Source organism: Stegastes partitus, unplaced genomic scaffold (assembly GCF_000690725.1).
Source record: "Stegastes partitus isolate 25-593 unplaced genomic scaffold, Stegastes_partitus-1.0.2 Scaffold873, whole genome shotgun sequence".
NCBI classification, from domain to species: Eukaryota; Metazoa; Chordata; class Actinopteri; family Pomacentridae; genus Stegastes; species Stegastes partitus.
The window spans coordinates 62,011-88,038 of record NW_007578604.1 but is presented as its reverse complement, the minus strand read 5'-3'; the positions used below and the strand labels follow the sequence as shown (position 1 = coordinate 88,038).

The window sequence follows — 26,028 nt, the reverse complement described above, 5'->3', positions numbered from 1 at the left end:
AAAAAGTTAAGGAATGAAAGTTAAGAAAGTTAAGAAAATGATGCCTGAATTCCACTCTTTACACTTGCTGTGTTGTCAGGGTTAGTGGACTAAGTTTATGAAAGTCCACAAAACAGGAAAACAACTGACACATTACAAAGTCTAGTCCAGATTCTCAGATATGATTTTCTTCTCCCAGTGTCTCTTGATTCAGTATTGGCTATTCAGCTGAACTGTTTATTTTATGATTAGATGAGATGAGATTAGATAGAACTTTATTGATCCCTTTGGTAGGGGGTACCTCAGGGAAATTGTTATCACTGTAATTCATGACCATGAAAAACAACACACACGACCTTTTCTGTGTTATCAGACTGCAATATGGTGTAAAATACAGAATTTGAAAGTCAAATGGCTCCATCTCTGAAGATATTTACAGGTTTCATGTTTTCATTTCCACATCACAGACTACTGCAGCAAGCTTCGCTAATTCAGGTGTCAGCTTGAAGGACGAGCAGATTAAACATTGGGAGTTTTAATCATCAGCACAAAGTTAAAATCAAGACTTCAAGTGAGAAATAATTTGACACAAAGGAGTGTTAACATGCAATACAGCAAATATGGATATTTATTTCAGATTTATATCAAAATACCCTTGGTATATTGCAACATATTTACAACACATTGTACAAAAATATGAAACTGCAGTTGCTTTCTGCTCTTACAGTCCTGACTACAGAAACACTGTTGGTCTGCCACTGGACATTGAATGCAGTACTGTGGAATATTACAAACATGTTCTTATTCATTAAGTCAGTGGTTTACTACTGCCCGAAACAGAAAATGGATCACCATCACATTATGATGTGAAAAGTTTATTGACCTACCAAGATGTATTTACGTGCATCTTATTTCACACTTTTCACATTATAACAGGACATGCGTTTCTTTTTCTGGCGTGGCAGTAAAGTTTCTGTAGTAAATGCACCGGACAGTGTTCACATCAATATACTTTGTTCATGATGGAAATTATGCAGTTCCTTAAGGGTGACTTTCCAAAACAAACTATACAAATTTATATACATTAAAGTCGGTTTTGGCCAGTGATCAAATGAAATAAACCTCTACCAAAACATGGTTCATGAATAAAAAACAAAAACAAAAACTTGTGCTACGCATCCGCTGCGAGAGCTAAAACCTTTTCTGAAAATGTGATCACAAAGACTTTTGAACAGCAGTAAACAGAAATAAACAAAACGACATCAGTCATAGTACCATTTAACTGTTAAAACACTGGGTCAAGAACATTAGGCCTATATATGGCTACATCAAATGAATGACCATCTGTCACTTTAACAAACATACTTCACAACCTGACTCAATAAAAATAAAGACATTGATGCATTGGTCTCACAACAAACATAAAAAAGCAAAATATAGAAGCTACAGCACAGAACAAATTGCCCATCACTTGACATAATACTTCTGGGAGGAAATGTTTGAAATGTATACAATCGATGCTGACTTTTGCCACAAACGAAAACCAGTGTAGTCGACCATAAAAGTGAAATATTAAAAGTAGTACAAACAAATACAGTTTTGCTATGGTCCATAGCAGAAATATAAGCCCTAATAATCCCTCTAATGTTTCCAGTCATGCTTTAACATGGGAATGAATCATGAACACTTAACAAAACCTCAAAGCAAACTTGAAATTGTCAGCATTTCTTAAGTGCTCTCAAGAAATTACAACATAATAAAAATGCACCTTTGCTCAACACCATGAATCTCTCCTCAGCGAGAAGCAGAACAAACATGAAAATAAGTGCATTTCTCTGTGAATGTGTTTTGTTCTCGGCGGTATTTGCACTAATATGAGGCTTTTTCGAAATGAAATGTTCCATCAGCAGGCGTGAAATGAGAAACAGGAACATGGAGAACGAGGCAACGCTCGTCTTACTCTCCCTCCTCTTTGATGCGCTGCTGTTTGTTGCGGCGAGAATCCAGGTCAAAAGAGAAGTCGGACCACTCATCGCGTGGCGGGAAGGAGATGGTCTGACGGAGGGTGAAGCGTACGGCGTCGATGACGCGCTCGCCTCGGGCCTCAGAGGAGCCCACGCTGACAGTGGAGGCTCCACTGGTGGTGCGCACTATGTGGGGAGGAGGGGAAAAATCCATGGCCTGTCGGTGCTCCATGATGCCCTTCCAGATGATGTGCTGGAACTCGGCAGGGATCTTCAGCCTGGACAGGTCCTAATGGTCATTACACAGGGTAGCGTTAGTATTCGCAGGGGGAGCCACTCTTCTCCTAACCCATCAAATGACTCGTGTTGGATAGGCAAGGGCTCACCTCCATGTTATAGTTCTCAATCTGGTAGATGTTGTTTAGGCCCTGAGCTGTGAAGTAGTCCAAGCAGCCTGCGCAGCCCAGCCGAATGAGGAAGCTGCAGGAGGAAGAGGAGGAGCACAACTTTACACAAGGAACGCGGAGCTTGTTGGGTTGCAGGTATATCAGCAAACTCTACTTTTAACACCAAAGTTATGTTGAAATAATCGTCAGGTCACTGAATGCATTTTAAGTATTAAGCAACTTGTGGGATCAGTGAGGATGAATTCAGGTGTCTAAGTTCCCTCTGAGGTCATACAAAGTGTCAAAGTGCTGAACAATTAAGCAATTTTAGATTAAAATCACAATTTAATAATGAAATTAGCAACTTTTAGGTGTGGCCACTAAATAAATAAGTCTAATGTTGTAATTCTTCTTTTTTTTTAAATTTGAGCAGATTGAAACTCACAGCAGTAGTTTTTGCCGACTGATTGACGACAGGTTTGTTCATGCACACTGTGGTTCCACTGACATGAGCTCAGTCTCATTTAAAAACCACACCTGGTTCATTTTGCAGCATGAAAACTATTTATCCCTGATTCAAACCACATTTTAAACTTGTCAGACCAATTTACTGTCTGCAGTTCTATTAGTTCTTAGTGACTAAAAGTCTTGATATAAAACAAGACATTAAATGAAATATAAAAGGTCAAATAGTGTGTTAAATGATTAAAGCTGTTACTAACATACTTTATTTCTTGGACTAGGAGTGCAGAAAAACTTCGTACTTGTTTTGATTCCATACTGACTTATTTGATTTGATGTGATTGTTCCTGACAACAGTGTTTTCACCAGCAGCTTTACTGTTAACTCTCTGTAGCTGCCTGGTAATAAGCTAACTGCTGTATTCTGTAGAGAGGTCAAGTCCTGCTCCCAGAAAAGCTATATACAACTGCAGGAAATATTCTGTTTGAATTGTGCTGTGACTTACACAGCCACTCAGTGAGCTACATCTCTTGTCTCACAACAGCATGTGGAAACTCAAAACCCAGAATGGTGTTTTTAACCAGGCTAGTAAACTTGCATCAGCATTATGCGTTTACTAACTGCAGCAGCTAACGAGCTAAACTTGGTAGCAGCTGTTGAGTTTGTTTAAAGACGTTGAGAGCAGGTGATTGGCTGGAAGGTGAGTGGGTGGGGCTTGGTGAAAACACAAGTGTCAGGAAAAATGCCATTATGGAATGAAATTTTTAAAAATGAGTCTGAATATGAAGAGTGGAACTATTATGTTTAATAATTAGTAAACTACGTAGTCATTTAAATGTTTTTTTTGTTTTTTGTTTTTTTAAAATATACATATAATGTATTTAATATTATTACAGCTGCAGTTTTCTGTTGATTAGCTTGTCAATACGCTCTCATGCAAACTGTTTCTCACTGGTTGAAAAATCTACTTTAATAAGGAACAAAGTGTTGCATCAACAGCCGTCCCCGATTAATCAGTTATTCTGGCAGCGAGAGGAACAGACTACCTCTGGACACCCCTGTGTTTTTGAAACAGTCCAGATCTACTGGAGACCAACTTATTTAACGTTTACTGAACGTATTTACAGTATTTAATGTAACATATTTGGTTGCGGTCACCTCCAAACTGACACGTTACAGAAGTTGTCAGTGTGGCTGCACTTTGTTAAAACGAATAGCCGAAAAGTCGAATGCAAACTTTGAAAACAATAGTTTGCACATCACAGCTTAACAACTGACATGGCAGATCATCTATAAACAGCAGACTAACTTGTCTGTATTTTATTCCTCAATGGTTCTTGTGCTGCGATCACCATTTGATATAGTTCTGTTATCAGAAATCAAATGAATATGGGCAGCTTCATGACAGTCTGCTCCCAGTCTGTTGTTCTAATTTCAGCGTAAAGTAACCAGGTTAAAATGATTTATTATGCTGCACATAATAGCTTTTTAATTTGATTTATAATTTTTCTGGGCTAATAAGGCCAGCAGGTGGACACTCAGGAGTGCACTGTGGCTGATTTAGTTTCGTTTGAAGATAAAATGCATTTTTTCCCCTCACAACCAGTAAATTAATTAAACAGTAGCTACAATTTGGTTTACTGCAGCGGCAAATATCAAACACACTGGGGCTGGACAGATTTTAAAGGTAAGTATGAACATCTTCTAAGTAGACCCATAAGAGTAAGAAGAGTCGTAACTGTGTGATACTGTGGTTTGAAGAGGTACCTGGAGATGCTGCTGTCCATGGGGTAAGGAGGAGGGGGAGTGCAGTGGGAGGAGGGCACCAGGGGAAGCTGTGGCTGCAGTGCATGTGTGGGGCTCAGTGAGCTCATGTCAGCGTTCATGGGGATGTGAGTTCCCATCATAGGAGTCACTGCAGAGACAAAAGGAGTGACTGTGAGGCTTCTTTCTGCTGCTCTGAGATTTAGAGATTACATAACGTTGAGGGGGACGGGACGAGCAGAGGTTACGCTTAACGTGACACATGATGCATCATAACGGGTCCTGCGGGAGAATCTCACAGGGATCACATTCTTTTAAGGAGGAAGCTGTCTATCGGGTTGGGGGCAGGGGGGGTGAGAGGCGTTCAGGTCCCCTTCTGCCTGCCCAGACATGCTGACCTTACGATAAGCCCAGGAGGGGCGACTGGTGGAGGGTTTGGGGGCCTGAGACAGACAGGAAGGGAAAGAAAAGGGCAACACTTACTGTCAGTGAGGCCTCCAGACATGCTGGATGGGGTGAGTGTGTTTCGCTGCTGGGGGTTGATGAGCTGGCTGACGGAGGGCAGCTTGTTGACTTTTCCGTGAGTTGGGGAGCTGGAGCCGAAGGAGGGCTGAGACGGCATCGAGGTTCTGGGGGAGAGAGGAGGACAGACGGTTACTATAGCAGCTCAACAGACTCATAGCTGTCCTTTAGTCTAAACCTCTGAACCCAAAAACAGCTGGCGGGTTTGACAGGCATGTTATCTTTAAAAAAAATCGCCCAAATCACACCATTTATCAGAACCAGACACAATAAAAACAGAGTGAATCTTTGGATTTGAATCTTTCCAGTGACTTTTGAGCTAATCATCTCCAGTGTGCTGTTCTATCAGAAATCTTATTCAAATCTAAGCTTAAAATAGCGACATTTTATCAACATCAGTTTATTCTACATGTCTTGTTAATAATATAAATTAAAAAAGCAATGTAACTTATTAATTTTTTCTTTTTTCTGATTTACAGCATTATAACTGTGTTGTACTGCACATCACACATTTCTGAGTTCTCTCCACTTCTAGACATTATTGTTCTGCTTCCATAGAGGCGCAGTACTTTTACACTGCAGTAAAAATTGAGCCCACGTTGAGTAAACATGTGACAGGAACAAAACATACCCAGAAGCTGCTTTGGGTTCAGAAGGTTGAACATTAATGTCTCTGAACAACATGAAAACATTCACTTTTCTACAGAGTATTACCTCATACTGACCACATGCTTTTCATAAAGAGACCAAGTTCAAGCAAAAAAAAAGAAGCAATTTATTAAACTCTGACAGACAAAAGTGCAGCAGTCACCAAAATAAAACAATCTGTTTCAAACAGAATGGTCACAGAGACTCAAATCTGCTCTGTACATCACTGCGTGCACATCTGCTGCTTCCTCTATTAACTGGCACTTTATGGATGAAAGTTAAAAACAAACACACAAACTGTCCTGCAGTGACTTTAAAAAACATGACCAGCATCAGCAAAAAGTTCTCTCAATAATAAAGTCTCTTCCCCCCGACAAAACCCCCGTAAGAGTTTGAGTCCAGCTCTCATAAAAATGCAGAGGCACAACGCATTCGTTTGAAGAAGCTCTGTATGTAAAGTAAGATAGAAAACAGGTTGAAGCTTGGTTCCTGTCCACCGTCTGCCTGAAGGGCTGAACGAGGTTTTACAAGCAGCCTCAGGAGATAAAGCCATGACTGATGGTGTCATCACAACAGGCAACCCAAAAATGATGTTTGTACGGACAAAAATAATGCATGCAAGTCAATCTACTGATTCAAAGAGCAGTTTCAGTGGAGCCAGCAGTCACAATGTGTCATTAGTGGCTCAGTAAAAGTCATATTCCAGGATCTTGCAGCAGCAGCAGCAACAGATCACAGACACAGAAAGTTCATCTCCTCGGTGCAGAGTTCCAGCACAGACAGCAGGAAGTAGATGGGAAAAGTCAGAGTTGATAAAGAGGAGACAGAGAGGAGGTCCGTGAGACGTGAGGGAGGAGTAGGAGGAGGAATGTGGGGCAGAGTTTCAGGAGGAGCTGCAGCGCCGCCTCTGATCTCCTGCAGGTTCCAGCAGCTGGCTACCAAGACGGGCTTTTATCAGGCTGCAGGGAGGAACCAGAAAGAAGAGAGAGAGCAGAAATAAGGGCTCACTGATGGAGGAGGAGAAGAGGCCCAGAGGTTCAGAAAACACCAAATAATACTGGAAAAAAAAAACAGTGGTGGAGAAAGAAACACACAAAGAACTGCACAGACACCGTGATGGACAACTGATGCAATATCACAGTGCTGCACTAATGCAGGTGTCCAGAAGATGGCAGTATGAACACACACATCACTGCTCTTCACATCTGGAATGTACAGAGCGGTTTTGTTTAGCATTTACACCGTGGAGGGAAAGAAAAGGTCTGAAACACTCGCTGCTGACAGAACCTTTTATTTCAAAGGCTGTGAGAGAGTTAAGAATTACAGAAGACAGTAACAAGCAACATTAGCTCGAAGAATATACAAAGAAAACGAGGAAAACCATGCAAAATAAACAAAGGAGGCTAAACACAGCAAATCCTTTTAGAAAAATCTTTTCTCTTAATGCTCCAACGGCAAAAGTTATGAATTTAGAGTTTAAATATATTAAGCAAACACAATAAAATCTGAAAGATATCTGGTAATATTTTGTTATATGTCAGGTTGTTAACCTTCTAAACCCCAACAAGTCTCTGGGTCACATTTGTACTCACAGTATGGCTCATTTTTAACTACAGTATAAAACAGCACCAGTGGCAGAGAGAACTCAAAAGGGTCTTCTGTGCAGTTTTACACAGTTATAATGCTATGAAAAAAAGGGGGGAAAGCTGGATTTCTTTGATTATTGCACAAAAATTCGCTAACAAATTGTGTTGCCAATACTAACAAAAAAGGGTCTGCAGACTAGATGTTTCAATGGTTTTACTTTTACAACCTCTGCAAACCATCATATCAACTTCTAAGGATATTTCACCATGTTGAATGTATCCTCCACAAACCTGCTCCATTCATACTGCATTCATTTGTTTACTGATCAAGTATATTTTATTCTCCTCTCAATCTCTCTAATTTATTTACATACTTGTCTCCTCTCTGTTTTGTGTACACAGCCTGCAGCTCAGCTGAATAATTTCACATTTTTGTTACATGACTGCTGGTCCCCACTCAGTAAATCACGGCTGGTTGAGCCGAGAAGCGCAGAATTTTTTGTTTTTTTTACAGAATCTGGTGCGAACAGTTTATTGTTGGCAAATCTGGTAAATGGGACACGTAGAATACAAACTGAGATTTGGTTAATTTCCCAGAAGGCAGCATAGGTCACATATGTTTAGTTCTAGGATTGTCTGGGAGTTAAAAATCAGAGGATTCTTTCTGTCTTCAGAATTTCTGACAATGATAAATGGTGTCAGTTTGGTAGTTTTTATAATGATTTAACATGCTGTCAAGTTTTGGGTTTCAGAGGGTTAAATGTTTTAGGTGTTTTAGGGCCTGACAGGTAGCCGGCCACAAACACAAAGTAAAGAAAACAGCGAATGCAAGCACTACCTCACTGTGAGGCGTCTGCCAGTGGTGTCTTAATGGGAAACTATAACATAAGCAGTAATTATCATCACAGGGCTGTCAAACTATCACTTACACCCATCTCCTCGTTTCCATAGCTTATAGAGAAATGGGCGGGATGAGGAAAAGTGTGTGCGAACATGTGAGACAGTTTTAATTATGCTGAAGCCAATAGATGAGGCTACGGCACGGATTTTGTTTGGTGCTGTTGTGCAAAACCTGGCAAGGCACCCAAAGGCGTTACCGTGAACCTTTGGAAGCTTCTCTCTAACAAAGCATAGCCAGGTACATTTGTCACGATTCATCAGCTTTGGCTCGCGTCCCGTGAGAGAGAGGAAAGAAAAAAGAAAAAGAAAAACAGCTCTACTTGATGCAAGGCTCACCCTCTGAAGTCGCCAGCATTGAGCAAATTCTGGGAAAATTCTCAGCTGCTGGTAAACACTGCATAACAGCCATTTTAGAGCAATTATTATCAGCTTTTCTTGAGAGCTACGATGCTTCAGTGGCAGCGGTAAATACAATCAAGAAATCTCATGCACTGCCTTTATCAGTGAAATCCACTTTTCCAGCAACAAGTCGGTCACGTTAAGTCAGTTAGTCACCACTGCACTCCAAGCAATTTACCCTGCAGGGTAATTAAAAATGCTCCTGATTATTGCACACAAATTCCGCCAAAACAAAGTTCTACACAAGCAAACAAGCTATTTAGTTAGACAGAGACGGAGCACAAGGGAACACTTGAATTCAAGGGTGAACCTTGCAAGTAATGTAGTCCTGCCTTTCATAGTGCGCCTGAGAACAAATGAGCTTCACTTTATTAACAATCTGTACTGGTACTCACTGTTTTTGAAGTAGATTCTGCTGCTGCTGTCTGTATGACTCTATTGTGTGCTGCGGCAGAAACTGCATGAGTTCCAGAGACTCTTTGATTTTTACCAAAATCTCATAAATTTCACGGCCTTTGATCTATAAGAGGGGAAAAAGACAAGAAAGCGGTCAGTAAGCAGCTCAGACACACTCAGAACAACTAATTAAAGAGCCCATATTATGCACATTTACAGGTTTATACTTCTATTTTTGTGGACCTAGAATATATTTACCTTGTCTAACATAAAAAAACCCCAAACACATTATTTTCCTTGTACTGCACATTGCTGCAGCACCTCGTCTTTGAAATGCTCAGTTTTAGCTCCTGTCTTATTAAGGCCCCCCCAGTCTGCTTTGATTGGTTAGCTGAAGTAACCTCTACATACGTACAGCAGCCACAGATCTCTGAATACAGGGATGTACCTCTTGCAGAAGCTGCTCTAGTAAGGAAATAATGGCAGGCTGCAAGGAAGCTGCTTATTCTTTGTTTAAAGACGTCCCAAACTAGTCGCGAGGCAGGTGTTATGCAAGTGTGTTACTTGGTGACATATATAAGTAACAGAACAAAAGCCTGAGGTGCAGTGTTTTCTGTAACTCCTTTTGAAGTGGACTTTGGTCTTTGTAAGTTTGCAGATCTTTTAAAAGCACAAATAAACTCTAACACACTAAAGGAAGGGGCAGGAAGCATGATACGGGCTCTTTAAAGTAAACAGCACAGTGACACTTACAGGCAAACAAAAAACTTCCTCATCTGTAGATCTTCTCTTCTTGATGGTGGACATCTGTATGCCGTGAGAAACCTGGCGGAAGGCTGGAAAGAGGAGAGCAAAGAATGAATACAGGTGACCATGTGTGAAAAGTTGGCCAGAGCAGGCGGGGAGACAAGCGAGGGGCAGGCAGGCATGTAGCTGAGAGTAGGAGGCATTCGCTGAGCACTGAGAGTTAGTGAGTGCAGCGGTTGATGGTCCTCGACGCTGGCAGCATGTCAGGTCAGACCAAAGCTCGTCAGCCCGTCACCAGCCCCAACGCTACTTACGGCGTTTCGTACCCTCACTGCTCTTTGTGGCGTCCGTTACGTGCTGCTTGCGGATGCTGTCCTCGTCCGCCTTCCGATCTCGGCCTGGGCAGGCGCAGATCCTGGCTTCGAAGCAGCGGCGGCCTAATACCTGACCACTGGAGGAGGACAGGGACACACAGCAGGCAGAGCCTCGGTCACAAACAATCCACCGCTTAACTGGAAGCATGACAGACAACGGAAGAGGACAATGGAGACGATGGCAGTGTGTCTTACTCTCTGGTTTCCAGAGTGACGATGATGAGGATTGGTCGTCTGTTCATTCCACCCACACAGCTCGAGTTGCACATGAAGTTGTACAAAATTGTAGTAAATTCTGTCCCCACCTGAGGAGGAGAATGACACTGAAGGTAAGCAACAACACGTGCTGATGCCAAAAGAAAAGTTGAAGTCTGACAGGATTTTAATTTCAGGATGTAGCTGAAGAAAAGTCTTATTAGACTTATTTCAGTGTCAGCTTTAGCTTTAGTTGTACTTTGGATTTAATAATTTTGGATACAAGGACACGTCTTCTCTTTCATTCCTTCACGCTGTTAGTGAAGTTTTGTCCAGTCTTTATAAGGCACAGACACATATATAAAAGCTCTATTTGAGACATGGTTAAAATTCATGAGGAAGAAATTAGATTTTTTCTGCAGGAATATTTTTTGCTTAATCCAGAAAGGTCACAGGTAACAGTTATTTAACTGCATATAAATACACTAAGTTACTTTAAGTCAAGGATTTTTACTGCATAGATGATTTTTTTTTTTTTTTGCTGCCCTCAAATAGGTTTTAGAACTAAAAATGTTTTCAGAGGTGATGGTGTTTTAAAGTCAATTACAACGCCTAAATAAATCATATTTAAAACTCTGCTTACATAAAATACAAACTGTATTTTTTCCCCTATTTAACATCACTGCTACTGGATAGCGTGAAACAAAAAGTGTATTTGTTTTCTAATTTAGTCGAGGGAGCTTTGTAATAGCGGCCAAAGTTCTTTTCTAAAAGACTAAAGTCCTGTTTGTAGCGTTTGTGACTTCTAAAGAAGACTTTGAGAAGGAGGGCTGCTTTCTGCTAAGGCCTGCACTGAGCTGAAGCACTGATCGCACTGAGGGGCAGAGTGTCAGGACTGAGCGGCTGGACATGAGAAGCTGTCAGCTCAGAGTCTGTCGCCGCTCTATCAGTCAGAGTCAGGCGAAGGCGCTGAGGTGTCGCTGACAGCGAGATGACAGACAGCTCACCTGAGGAGGCTCGTAAGGAACTAACACGCTCTGTCTTCCAGTGATGGAGTCCTCCACATACTGGGCGTGGCTGTTTCCCTCCACACGGATCAGATGGCTCGGAGGAGCTATCTGACCTGTAAGCAACACAAGTTGTGTCATTAAATGCTGACAGCAAACAATGAAGCGAAACATGTGCAAGGATTTTATTTATTTTTTCAATAAATCAAATAACTGACCGTCATTGAACTCGCGGCTGAGCTCGTGGTTCGGGCAGCGTTTCACCACTTCGGTCACGTGTTCGGCTTTCTTGTAAACAGGCATGGCCCTGATGACGGCCCCCTGTGGAGGGGTGGTCAGGACTTTGATCTGAATGGGACATGTCTTGGCAATTTGGCAGTACAGCTTCTTCAGATCTGTTGAGTACTGGAAAGTAGAAAAAACACAAAAAATATCTAAAACACCGTAATTTCTATGCAACAAAGTGATTCAGAAAATGTTCATAAACATACATCTTTGCAACTTCTGAAAATAGTTGAACAACTAATTGAAATATTATTGAAATAGCAACATGGCCAAGTGCAATATCCAAATCATAGTGGATGCAATTTTTTGACAAAAGTACAATTTGTCACAACATACTGAGATGCCTCAGACTACAAATTATATTCTCCAGACATAAGAGAACATATTCATTTTTTACACAACACAACATAAGTCACATCATCATGTTTATATATTTTTCAGCTGAAAACAAACTAAATTAATTCCCACTAAAATTGTGACTTGCAATATCTGTCTAGATAATCACAATATGACCCTTTTTAAAAATATTGTTCAGCCCCACTTCTGAGCAGTTTTTAGGTTTTTAGTTTTAAATTTTAAAGGCTCACATTGATCTTGGTAACACCTGTTGCCTAGACTGCGCACTTCTGGTTTCCCCTCAAGCAAAAAAAGGTTAAATACAAGACTGTGATTATGACCTACTTAAATAAACACACACAAGTTTTGGTGTGTGTATTGGGCAACCTCAAAGATGTCTCAGAGAGAGCCTCTGGGACTTCCGAGGAGTGCCATAAAATGGACCCCTCCAGGAGCAATTAAACCGGGCCTGGCTTTCATCTTCAAGGGGGGAGTACTCTGCTAAAGCGTCTGATGGCCACTCATCATACAGAGCAGGGCTTCTGAACGGGGCTGAGTGCAGATTTCCTCGGTTGGATGAAAATGACTCAGTAGAGTACAGGAGTGAAGGACTAATCACTGGAGATCCGTCCACGGCTGCTGCCAAAATGTGATGGTTGCTCACACAAGCTGGCTCACATTCAAGTTTGCAAGCCAGGAGTCATGAATAATGGATGCACCTTGATCCCTGGCACTGTTAGAATTGATAACCAGTAAGCCATCAGAAAGACTGAATTGTTACTAATAGGCACAACCCAACTGTGTAAACAAGCCATTGAAATCACTGCTGTGTAAGCAGAGCTTTAAATCCTCTCTGTGTAGAAGACACTGGGTGGGGGTGGCGGGGAAAATTTTCCTGTCAGGTTCATTTCTGAGCGAAGAAAAGTGAACATTGTGAAAACCGCTCGGGGCTGTGTTCAAGAACAATGCAACATAAAATTCCAGCCCTATTAAGTGTGGTTCCAATGAAAAGGAGCTCATCCCAGTACCTGCCTGTGCTGACTTTAAATATTACACAAGCTTGGCACGGACATTTTCTACTCTGCTCCCCAGGCACAACCTTTCCTTTCATCAGGACAAACCCAAAACAGCACCTTCCCGCCTTGTTCCCATATTCTCGCCCACAAACTGCACACACATAACTGCTGTTACTGATTTCGGAAATAAAGGCAGGTTAATAATAACCTAAATTCTCCGCTACACTCTTTTCCTCAAGTGATCTAATTATAATAACACAACAGTACACTGCGGTACTAATAATCACTGTTAGAAAGTTAATATTAAAGCAAATAGCAAGGTTACACTAAAACAGTGTTTAGATGTGTCATGTGTGCATAAATACAACTAGTTAACAGGATACGCTCTGTGAGAAGTACAGTTCAAGCTCTGGGACATGTACGTCAACACAGTGACTGAAGTGAGTCTTCCTTAAAATCAAAGCAGCTTTCCAAAAGGTCTTCTTAAAAAAAGAAAAAGTCGAAGATGAATGGTTGCAGTTGTCCCCTCGCTCCTAACCTGATACTCCCCGTACACCTCTGTCAATCAGCTAAATGAGGTGGAGAAGCTGAGCAGAGAGACGGGGGAAAGACCAACAGAGAGAGCAGGAGATCATGAGGCAAAGAAAAAAAGGGAGAAGTGCTCTGTAAAGGGTCAGTACGTAGTGTTTGAAATAATTACAGGCTGCTGCGTTTGTGTAGCTGAAGGTGAAAACACAATTCAGAGATCTAATCAGAGATGTTTGTGAGGCAGAAGTTTGTTTAGATGATATCCTACTGTCTCAAACTGCCACACAAACACACACGCACACAGAGCAGAGAACCATCCCAGCCCTCGAGCTACAAACTTTGAGTACACAACTATGTGCTGCTGGTGCTGTTTGCTCAGCAGTGAGAGCAGGAGCTCTACTGATTGCTGAAAGCAGCGAGCGGTTAAAGCCAACAGCGTTCAGGGTGGAGGACAGCCGGTTGACTGATGGGATTCAGTGGCTCACACAGGGTGCGGTGCTCAGGTGTTAACATGTAATTATGAGCCTTTCATTGGTCACAATGTGAATTACACAGCCGAGGAACACACAGCGCACAATGCAGAGCAGTTTAATCACAATCATGTGAAAGAAAACTTTTCTAAGAACCCCGCGTGACACATTGTCCAACTGGCACATGTGGCAGTGAGGCAGAAAAAATAATGAATGACCTGAAGAGGCTGTATTTACAAACACGACACACTCTGATCACTACTGTACAACTCAGCTGCACAATGACAACAGCACTGCAGTTTGCAAGCTAGTGCATTAGTGAAAATATATGCCTCTACAATAATCTGACTACATGCAACACACAATTTGTTCTGATGCTTGGACAGTGCTGCATGTGTGCAATTACTTTCTAACACACCAGCACACACTTCCTGTGCAGTGCAGGTCGAGGCAGGCCCACAGCTGTAGCGTTCTTTTCTCCCTGACAGGCGCTGCGGGCGCATGCAGAAGTCAAGTCCTGACAAACATCAGGCCTTAAACAAGCACTGTTTGGCGCCTCTGGTCTTGTCTTCTTCATACCTGACATGTCATGTCATGCCTACAGCTTCTCCCAAACCCGTTTAATTCAACAATATTCCAAAGGGTTTTTTTCCCCCCTCCTCTTCTTGTCTCTGAAACAGAAGCAAACCACCTGCTTCTTAGAAGAAAATTAAAAACAGGGCAAAATGTAGCATTTTAGAGGATAATCATACATTTCTATACCCCCTCTAAAGAACTCAATGTTTGGCTGTAGTCATCAGCACCAAGTTTGACCACCCAATCTCAGTGATGACACCTGTCACAAGGAAAACCTGTGTGATCAGAAGTGGCATCATGTATCTGGTGCTGAAAGAGTCACAGATGCATCTGTCTCTCCTGACATTTGCTGAAATGCTTTTCTTCAAAATCACAAAAAAAACTGTATTTAAAAATAAAACTGGCAGGTGGAAAGAGGTTCATGAAAATATTTCTGGAGGTTCTAGAAGCAGCATTAAGTTAGAAAAAAATAAATAAAAAAACTCCAGGTTTTCTGCCTTTTTATTCATATGCAAATCCAAATAGCCAAAGTTTGCTAACCTACTAAAATAATTCCAAAAACTATGATCTTCTTATCCTTCAAGGAAGTATTAAAGCTGCAAATATGTTTGTGTTATTCTAACCTTCAATTATCCAACAACAATGATTTCTGTGTTGAGAGCTCATAAACTTAGCAGAGGTTTGGTTGACAGACTGATATCTGCTTTTTGTATTTATACCATTACAGTGTGATCCTGTTTTCTGTGGAGGTAAATCACTGCTGCAGGTACCTGTACGGGGGCGTTTGTTCGAGGGAAAAAAGAATCTTGTAATCTAAACTGTAGGAGAAAGGGCTTTTCCATGAAGATTATGAAGAAATCCCATAGCCCATATCATAAAAACCTTTTCAACTCTGCCTTTTTAAAAATTTCCCCTCTACCTTTTCCCATCTGTAGCTCTCAGGGCTTGTCTCTCTGTGATGGGCGAGTCGTGACAAGCTTCTTGACACAAACAAGTCTCAGCCCCATCTCGTGAGGCGTGGGACGGGCCCGCAGATGTTCCAGGGGCAAGCTGTGTCTTGCTGCCTTTCGCTAGAACACTCTTCTCTTTGAGCATTCAAGGACTCTCCTCCTCCTCCGGCGCAATGTGAGATGCAACCATCAAGCTTAACTCTCTCAAAAAGACAGAGCCCACTCCAAGAGCACTGGGTTCAGGAAAGAGGCACACAGTATTTACACAAGTATTATCTACAGGCCCTCAATCCATTACTGTAATCCCCCTGAGCTCTAGTGCGTCCCAGTGATAGCCCAAACCATGACATTCCTCTCCTTTGACTATATGTAGTGGCAGTTAATACACACTGCAAACACAACCAATCTTTAGCCTCACAATAGCTGCATCAATAGCCAACAATGGCTGCCTCGTTTGCAACACTCCATTAATTTAGTAAAGCAAAGAAGACAAAACATCTGTATTTATTCGACCTGGCCCAGTGTTTTTCTCGAAGTGAACGATAAAGGACGGAACACCATGGAGACTGCAGGAGTGCCAACAAGGAAACCGTGTGGGAGCAGTTCTGGGAAATGTTGACGTGTTGCACCTCACAGTCATTCTAGACAGGAAGAGGTTAAGGTGTGGGTTAGGGATTAGGTGTGTCTCCAAAAGAACAGTCATCAAAAAGTACAGTACACAGTCCACTAAGTCCTGTGGAAGATCCCACAGGCCTTCAAAAGGGGGCATTAGCAGATCTATGAGCAGAGCAAAGCCGTGGTGGTGACATCTTCAGTGGCTCTCCGCCTGCAGTCCATCAGTCCAGCAGTTGAGCTATTGGGTTGAGATTATGGGAGCTTTAGCAAAGATCTCCTGAGATCAGGTGAGGGAGCCTCCTGCGAGATGGGAACCAACACTATAATCACTGCTTTTTAGAAGGAGGCCGAGTGCTGCTGCAGAGCAGTGAAAATGACTCTCATCAGAAAAACAAAATAATGTTCAGTGAGGCGAAGTGACAAATGCTCTTTGATGGAAATGGAGGCAGAGCAGTCAGAAAAGCTGGTGACATTTACCTGGTTATTAAGTGAGAAAACAGCTCAGACAATCTGAGTATGCCATGCCAGTTTTCTGTAAAATTCTCAAGTGATATTGAAGCAAACTTTGGAAATGTTGCAAATTTTTTTTTTAAAAAGTTAAAAAAAAAACTGTGATTTAGATTTGTTTACATTTGCTGCTATGGAGCGAATAAACTACGCTGTGGAGAATCATCAGAAGGTGGTGCTGTGGGCTACGTGACATATGGTTGTAACAAACAGAGTAGAAGAAGAAGCCTGTCTGAAGAAGGAAGACGACCAAAGAAACACTCGATCAGTAATGTGAGTTAAGTTCGTGATGTCATAACTGTGTGAAGCAAATTAACTCTTTTTTTTTTACAAAAAGTCAAAAACCACTTCAAGCGAGTCTAAAAATTTTTTCGCAAAATTGTTTCCCAGTCAGACTATCAGAATGAACTTCATTTATTTTAATTATCAGTCATGTGATGACTATGAGAAGGTAATGGAATTGGCATTTGTCATTCACTACAGATTTTTTTTTTTAATTTTTACTTTTTTTGAGATATTATTGTATTTTTATTAGATAGTGAAGTTGAAATGTGGGGAAAGAGATCAGGAGAATGACATGTAGTAAAGGTGCAGGCCGACTGAGATTCCAACCAGGGACTCAGTGCTACAGGCGTTTGTGCCTATGGGCTACCCCAGGTTTTTTTTTTTTTTTTTTTTACATTTTCAACTCTCATCATTGTTTTTCATTTTTAAAGAGACTCCATATTCAAAATTGTCAAAGGCCACTGACACAATAAAACTGAAGTCTAACGTATGTAGAAGTACTGATAGATATTTTCTTTGTTAATTGTTGAAATGCATGAATAAGCAAATCATGAGGAGACATATACTTCGTTGAGCGCAATAATAGTAAGCTGCAATCCACTACTTTTCCACATTAAGTCAGACCAATCTAACCAGTCTTGCATCATGTGTTGTGACTGTGGGACACAGTCTGTTTTACTACATGTGTCTATGATGGGATGGGTCCTAAACCAGGCTCTGGGGCGTGCCTCTCACAAACCACACTCTTAGCCGCCTCACAGTTGCACATCAGACAAACACTTTTGTTTTTGGACTGTGAAAATGAGAGGGATGAGTGAGGCAGTGTGGGAATTGGGTAAATGTCACAATCCCACACTTGGCGTGGCAAAGGAATAATGAGAGATGGCGCAGCACTCCCTGAGTTTACTCTGAAGGCACAGTGCATTAAATTCAGCGCATTAAGCTCAGCAGGTTTTTCAACAGTCCTCTTTTGGCATATTTCATGGGGAAGACTTGGATGGGCTGCTAATTATCAATCTTATGCTAATGACAGACCTTTTTAATGTCAATTTCCTTTTGAGGTGTCTCATTCATGTTGACATTTGTAAATAATTTACAGTAAAGCAGGTCCATTATGTAATTATCCACGTACAGCGTACAGTGACAAAAACCTCGTCACCTACAATGTCCGCTAGGGTGCATCCATACGCTGAACTCCCATGGCTGTAACAGTGTCTTCACAGATTAGACACATAAACAATCAAGCAGGTGGGGTGCTGATGCAACAGCTGTCCCTCAGCCCCGTCATGCGTAATGACAGAGCAGGAGGAGCTGGTTGTGTGGCTTTACTGAACATCACATGGTGACATCTAGTTGCACAGGGCATCACCACACCTGGAGCAACGATTCAACCTGTTTACCTCTGTCATCAACAAAGCACCAGTAAACTTTGACCAAGTTGTGACTAAGCTGAAGTTGAAGAACACGGTCATTGTGGGCTAAATAAAGGTTCCAACACTCCATACATGGTATTTATATAGTTAGGATTATATGTTAAGACTTTGGTTAGCAAATATCTCCCATAGTGAGATCATTCTCTTCGGTTTATTGTCTATCAGCAAGAGAAGTTCACGAAAAATGCCTGAGGTTGAGTCATAATTTGAAGCTATACATCTCAAGTGACATTCTGCAGATGCAGTTGTGCAACGCAGGACTTTCGAATAATGTACACCTAAATCTGCCTCGAGCACAGACAGTCAGATAAGGAGTTCATGGGTAAGAGCGTCTCTTTAACCTCTACCCTGACAAATCACTGCCTCATATGATGACCTGTTATGATGACAGGCAGCACATTAATGTGTCTCTGGGGGTCCACATTTCTTACGACAAGTAAAAGCTTGCTCATAGGGCACATGAAACTCTATCAAACTGTACGAGATGCCAAAGAACATTGTTTAAAACAGTTGTACAGGGCAAAGAATAAAGAAAACAGATTTGTTCAGTACAACAAAAAAGTGTGTCATTTTAATGGTTCACTCACAGCAGGCTGTGATTCATAACTTACCTGACTCTGTCTGAAACTGTCCGACAGAGCATGACAGCATGCTGGCGGATAAGACTCATATATTGCAAAACAGGTTTTTTTTTTGTTTTTTTTTTTATGTTTGGAGAGAGCCTTTTAAGATGTGTTTTGAAACTGAAATCTACAGATGCAAATAGACAAACTGTAGTAAAATTAATGGCTAAATTAATATTTTGAATGTTTTCTTTCCACTTGTCTGAAAGAGACTTTTGTCAGAAGCAAAATAGCACAAATTGTCAAAACTGACAAGTGCATGGAAAACTTTTCCTTCGTGTCTCAACTTCAGAAGGTTAACAGGCTCCATAAACTGATTATTCATCCACTTTCTAACTCAAAATTTTGTACATGCAAAACCCTTCTGGAACCCATCTGAGCTTTTTTAGGAAGCTCTTTGAAAATATGTGCTCATGGTAACATAAAGTTTGATTGGGAGCAGGACTCTGGCTGTTTATTCATCATGCAATATAGAGGTCAAACCTAACTGACTATAAGCAGATTGCACAAACTGCTGAATGAATGAAGGGTCTTACCGTCCAGGTGGCAGACTTCGCTGTACTGGACTGCTGGAAGGACACATCAAAGGTGTGGGGCCCAGCATAGTCTGTGTTGGATGGGATGGCTGGTGAGGGGGAAAGGGCGTCAAAGGTGGAGCTGGGCTGGGCATAAGGTGACGGAGCGGTCACGTTGTTCTGTGCATGGTCGTTGTTGTAGGGGCTGGTGGAGGTTGAGCCGCCGTTCTGAATGTTCTGATCCATGCTGTTCAGGAGCCCCAGGTTGGTGTACTGTGACTGAAGACAAAATGGAGGGAATGGCAACAAAGGAATGTTCTGTTATCACAGTGATGCTTTAATCTGAAGGACAATTTAAAACTTTGAAAACATTTCATATTGAAGACAAGACTGATGAATCTTTACCATACAAATAGAAAACCTGTTGTGTGAAAGCTAGATATTTAGGGACATTTTTACTGTAACGCCATGTTTAAGTTAAAAAATGGTCGCCTGGAACTTTAAATTAAGTAAAAAATGATTAAATAGTCTGAGAATATAGAAAATAAATAATAAACTATATACTCAAGGCTTCTAATTCCCCCTTCCACAGCCAAAACTATTCAGACAGGAGGAATGGAATTAAAATATCTGCCTTTAAACAGGATGGAGAATACGTCTGGGTCCTAGCCAGCCCCTTCCTGCTTGCTCTGCTTGCCATTCACCCCATTCCTTTCCATTTATAAATGGCACATTCCTGGACGAGGTGCCATGGCTCTCGCTCTTCAGACGGCCATTAATCTCTCCAGGGCCTCTTGTTTATTTCAAGCACGGCTGACCACAGCTGTCCGACTCACACCCACCGCGCTGCCAGGTGTTAGTGTTGTGCCAGATGACCGACAAAACACACGGTAAGTTATATAACTATTAGTCAAGATGCTGACTTATGAATCAATAACGTTGCTTTATTGCATACTGAGCCACACAGACTCCCACAGCCAGACAGACACACCTGAAAGAGGTCATTTGAGTCAACATACTTGTGCAACAGCACCACAGGGTAGCGAGCTGTGTGGATGAGGGTCACTGTGTGTGCGCTGCGAAGCTGCTTAACCCCCCTGGAAACAATGCCTCCAGAGCTTATAAGAGCTTGTCTGGAGAACAATTATGCTGGGCATGCAGGTGTTAGGAGACAAGTGCTTTGTGAATGGAACACACACACTAGGAAAGAAAGAAAACTTGACTCTGGTGGAGATCCTTCAGCCTCTAGCAGGGAGAGGCTTCCCCAAACACACACTCTTTCACAAAAGACTAATTACACATACGTATTATAAAGGTTTAAAGTCAATGGGCTGGAGAGTGACCCTGTGTGTCTGATCTCAGAGCAGAAAATGATATGTGTTAAACTGGTGGAACTAAAAAACGTCAATGTACTCACCTACACAAAGTTTTTTTTAAAAAATTGACATTTTCCTTGTTTTTCATGGGAACTAACAGAGTGACTAATTTTCCAGTTTGGCCAGTGTTTTCCCGTATGTGACGAGTGAGCAATCATGATATCAGTGAGATTCTTTTGAACTCTGGTGCAATTTCACTGAGGCGCTCAGCCTTTGGGAGATGACACAGCCTCCCCCCCTGTACCTGATGCTGGCAGCTGCAACGGTGGATGTGACAGGCACCAATTATCAATGCCAAATTATTATTCTAAAGAGAAGGTTGATGCTGGCCAGAGAACAAACACAGATAAAAGCAGGGACACAAATGCCTGACATAGACTACTTAGCATTAAATACAGGGGCCAAGGTAATGCTTCTTCTACTCTAAATGAATATGAGGATCAAAGTTGGGGATTTGAGGATAAAGCCATAATTGACCCGATAGCGCAGCTCAGCAGAGTTTCACCTAAACTCATCATGTTTAAATGTTTAATTGGCTGGAAGTGGGATATCAGCTTTTAAAAAGGGCTGTGTGAGGGAGTTTCAGGCCTTCTCTTGGTTTCCTTTAATCAGATCTTATTCCACTATAATACAGCAACCATTTAATAACCACTTTAGCAGCTCTTAAAAATTCCTTCTGTTTATAGCTGACGCTGTGTTTAGGCCTTTGGGATGTCACGCTGCTAAGCAGAAGCACAGTAAATCAGCAGCCTTGACATCCTCACCAGCCTTTAATAAAGTTTGTGAAAGGTTGTGCTGTCTGTTTGAGGCCTTCAAGCTCATTTCTTTGTCTGAGATAAATGCTGGGGTAACCATTTCAGGCCAAGAGGAAAAGGACACTGTTGACCTTCACAGCGACTGCTTGTTCATTTCAACATAGGAATCTGAATTATCCACAACACATATCAGAGATATTTTAAATACACATGGCAGCACTAAATCAAAACTTACTGCTACAGCCAACACATTGGCATTCAGTAGTGGTATGGCATGCTAACACGTTTAAATTACTGTCTTGTGTTTACTGCTAGATCAGTGCTCACAAAGGTCAACAAATATTATTGAACTGTGGCTGATTAAAGGTAAAGATCCTCTCTGCAGTTTGAGATACTCTGCACTCCTGTCAATACAGATTTCTGAAAGGTCTCAGAGGTTATGATTGGTGTTTGATTAATATGTTAGTATCGTGAGCAATAGTGACACAAGAGATTCTGTTATCTTTGTGAGCACTGTGCAGGCAGAACATTTGCCAGAAAATGCTGTGCGGCTGCAGACATTCAGCAATACCTGTAGGCACCATTTGAACAACTGTTGAATTTATTTTACACTGAAAAACTAAAACAGATAAACATCCACGATTTATATCTAAAGCTACATAAATTCTTCTGTTGCTGCTGATGTTTTGTAGCCACAAAGTGCAAGCACTGATAAGGCAGGAATCAGAGCAGACCTGGCCTGAGGGGGGGAATATCTCCCATTCCAGGCTCCCTGATGACCTGCTGCATGTTCCTCTGGCCAGCACCTAAGAGCATCGAGGGGACCGTGATGAGTGACCACAGGGGAGGGAGGCATTAAAGGCTCAGCGGGGCTGGGGGTTGAGGTGGAGCTGGGTGGGGGTCTATCTGCACCTTATACCTGCTGGGGTGGGCAGAGCAGGTGATTGTATCTACATCAACACACCATTAAAGCAATTACGACCCCGGACTAAACAGCAACGCCTGGCCAGCCACATTCTAATGGCTGCAGCGGCTCCCAGGAGACTGGCGACGGGGGAACCTGATACCTCACACACTGGAGGGATTGAGCCGGACACCACTTAAAGACCCCCTGCTCAACAACTTAAAAGACAGTGACCTGACACACCTGCTATCTGCAACCTGCAATCTGAGAATCTATCACCGCTTACTCACTTACTGCAGTAAGTTTAAATGTGAAATTTGGTCGATGAGCAAAAATAAATCAAGAAGTGCGACACAACAGTTCACTAAAGGAACCGAGAACAAAGGAAAAGGTGAAAAAAAGGTAAAAGAAAAGCAATAACCTGGAAACTAAAGGATGTATTCTATACAAATCAATAGAGATACAGATATCGACAATAATTTTTTTGCGCTCTCAAATGCTATAAGGGACAATTTTACTGCTTGTCTTAGTAACATTATGATTAAATGGAACTGATGTAAAGCTATTAATTCAATCAGATTAATGTCACAGTCATGTTTTTTAAAAAAATGTGAAAGCATATATTAAATTCAGCAGCTTATTTAATTTACTTTTGAAGTGTTTGCCATCGAGCTCTGCAAACACAGATCCATCAATCATTACGCTTGCACTTTCAGAGTAAAAAATGAGACTGGATTTTTCTTTAAACACAGAAGTTTTAATGCCAATTGATGCATTCAAACTTTTTTGTATTTTTTGTGCTGTCTTTGACAGGACAGAAGAACCTTAAATATAAACTTCGACATCTTGTGAAAAGGCATTCAGTTCAAAGTGAGCATTAAAAAAAAAAAATCCTGATCCCACAAGAATCGTACAAAGCAGATCACAGGATCTGTATAGCTTCTCATCATTAAAATAACCTACATGAAAGTATTTTCCTCTTTACTTTCCATTTCTTTATATATTCCTGACTATTTCCATGAAAGAGTCCTCACAGAGAACAGAAACTACTTTGCATGATAGAAAATCCAAACCGTCTAAATCCTTTTGAAAGCCAGATTTTCGAACATATAAAATGCTTGTTGAACAACAACCAGACTCAAAGTAAATCACATCAAGTGACTAAATCCATGCCCAATGGACAGCAGCCATTTTATGAGAGGAAAATATTCAAAGAGATTCTCCAGGTGTTTACATTCCCCTGCTCTCTGGACTGTCACACGCACACAGATGTGTGCAAAAACACTCACATACTGTCACATTCCACAACACAGGAAACATTTCCCTATTTAATCCTTCTTTGGTGTTTGCTTCTTGAATAAATAAAACAATTTTTTTTTTTAGTTTTTTTAAGTTACTAAGCAGTCAATACCAAAAAGCACACAAAAACATGGTCACACACATCAGTCCTAAGTGACTTAGTATAATTTAGAAAGCTGACATAAAATGGTAGAAGGCCTTTTACTCTAATGTGTCCTTTGTGCCATGGAGCTCAGCAGAACCAACCAGAGGAATGGGAGCAAGTGCTGACTTCCCATTACCAGCTTCTCCGTTGGTCTTACCTCGCTGTAAGATGGTGTGGTCCCCGTCTCCAGGTACAACATGTTGGCGCTGAGATTGAGCAGAGCTGCTGCTGTTTGCTCCACTGGCTCCAGGATTCCACAAATCTCTTTTCCTCACTCTAAAGGAGTGATGTGGACAACAAATGCAAAGTGGACAAGCAGAAGCTTCTATAGGAATCTATGGGGAGGTCATATATACCTGGAAGAACGGGGAGGGGTCTAAGGATACCTGTTCAAAACCAGTCCACACCCATCTCAAGAAGAAGTACTGTCTCCTTACCCTGTCTTTGACTCTCTGCAGAGCTCCTCAGAGGAGAAACAAATGACTTTAATTAACTTGGAAGCTTTGCTGGATCCCAGACGCAACAAAAAATTATGCACTTTTTCTTCACATGCCTGCATTTTAATATTATGTATATTTTACTTATTGACTATCACTTTGCTGCATATGACAATCCACATAAGGCAACACAAAATACTGAAGAAAAGAAAAATTAAATTAACAAATTTGCTTATTTTTTTCTTTTTTTTAAATCTTCATGGCATTGTTCTCAGATCAACTTTAAATTTCGATTTAGCCATTCCAAAAATATGGAATGTATCTATCTCTGTATGGATGCATTGCATTAAATGATTAAACATAATTCCCCTGCACAAAAAAAATATCATCAATGTGAATGATAATAAGGAACAATAACAAAAAATAACTAATAACTTCAGAGAGAAAGCAATTCGGGAAACAAGCCGCAGAGCAAGAGCAGTAGTCTGGGGTTGGAAAAGTTAGCCTACAGTAGCTAGTTTGCATAAGAATTGTGCTCCTCTGCATCCTCGAAGCAAGCTGAATGTAGAAGCCCCCAGAAAAAAAACAATGTGGCTCCTGTAGATTCCTTGTATCTATCAGAGATGACTGATGTAGATCTGTTGTGGAAACATGCATTTTTTCTCAGATACTCTAATGGTGGTCGCACGGATCAGCTCACTCTCTTGTAATTGCAACAGCTCCAGTAAAATGAATTAAATGGATGAAATAACATGTTTTATACATTATATTTTCAATATTTCAGTGAAACAGCAATGTTTGAGAGCAGTAAAGTGTGCTTTTTAACTGTTGAGAGTAGAAAATTAAAAAGCTTACATTGATTTTTTTAAACAAAATGTCTCACAGATGTGTATTTGAGAAAAAACCCTCTGCAGGTTTATAGATTCAACTTGTAAAATGCCAAAGTAGACTTGACTTTTCAACTGCAAGAGAAATATGGAGTGAAGTCACACTGCAGCTGTAAACATGACTGGATCCACTGCCAGCTGCACTGCTACATGACAAGGGAGGAGACTGGTCAGTACAGCGCAAATCACTTCAATTACTACAGAGCCACAGGGCAAAGTCTCCTGCCCTGTGGGTCAGAGTGGTTTGAAAGCTGTCTGAAAACTTGAGCACAACTATGACGTGAAGTCAGTGTCTCCAATCACCAGCCACACCCCGTTTGGGCCCCAGGGCCAGCGGCCTGCAGGTCAGCCTGTCACAAAAGGCAAATCAACACTTTAAAGAGCTCGATCCAGCAACCTCCCAAGGTACCCGGCTTCAGTGAGGGCCAAGCCAAACCTTTTGAGGGTGATAATTAGTTTAGCTAAACAAACTTCTAATTATGTTAAAACAACACTGACATGTGAAAAGAGGTTAGGGTACTCAGTGTTAGTCGAATGCAAAAGCAAAATATAGAACAATAGCTGCGTTTAAGTGAGAGAGGACAGACACACAACAGCATACTGTCTGTATAATGCAGCTGAGACAAAGGCTGCAACAAACTGCAGTCGGTCCACAGATCAAAACACATCTTAAATGTTTTCAATTGCATAGTTTTTCTACAAAAACTAACATAAAACAATTATAAACTAACAAGTAAATATTTTTTTAACTCTGTTG

General features: G+C 41.3%; 1 protein-coding gene across 3 annotated transcripts; it reads right to left on the bottom strand.

The window, feature by feature from the left end:
• Window positions 1–573: 573 nt before the first annotated feature.
• Window positions 574–24,278, bottom strand: LOC103365775 (tumor protein 63-like). 3 transcript variants are annotated; one of them, XM_008293314.1, is made up of 12 exons: window positions 24,105–24,278; window positions 19,490–19,747; window positions 11,548–11,734; window positions 11,330–11,445; window positions 10,323–10,432; window positions 10,068–10,204; window positions 9,760–9,842; window positions 9,006–9,130; window positions 5,039–5,184; window positions 4,559–4,706; window positions 2,330–2,423; window positions 574–2,232 (listed from the first exon to the last, which is right to left on the bottom strand). In XM_008293314.1, the coding sequence occupies exons 1-12, from the start codon at window positions 24,144–24,146 to the stop codon at window positions 1,936–1,938; spliced, it is 1,743 nt and encodes a 580-aa protein (XP_008291536.1). In that variant the 5' UTR covers window positions 24,147–24,278; the 3' UTR covers window positions 574–1,935. The 3 variants fall into 3 exon arrangements, with proteins under 3 accessions (XP_008291536.1, XP_008291537.1, XP_008291538.1); XM_008293315.1 differs by having other exon boundaries at window positions 10,080–10,204; XM_008293316.1 differs by lacking the exon at window positions 4,559–4,706 and having other exon boundaries at window positions 2,141–2,232.
• Window positions 24,279–26,028: the final 1,750 nt, after the last annotated feature.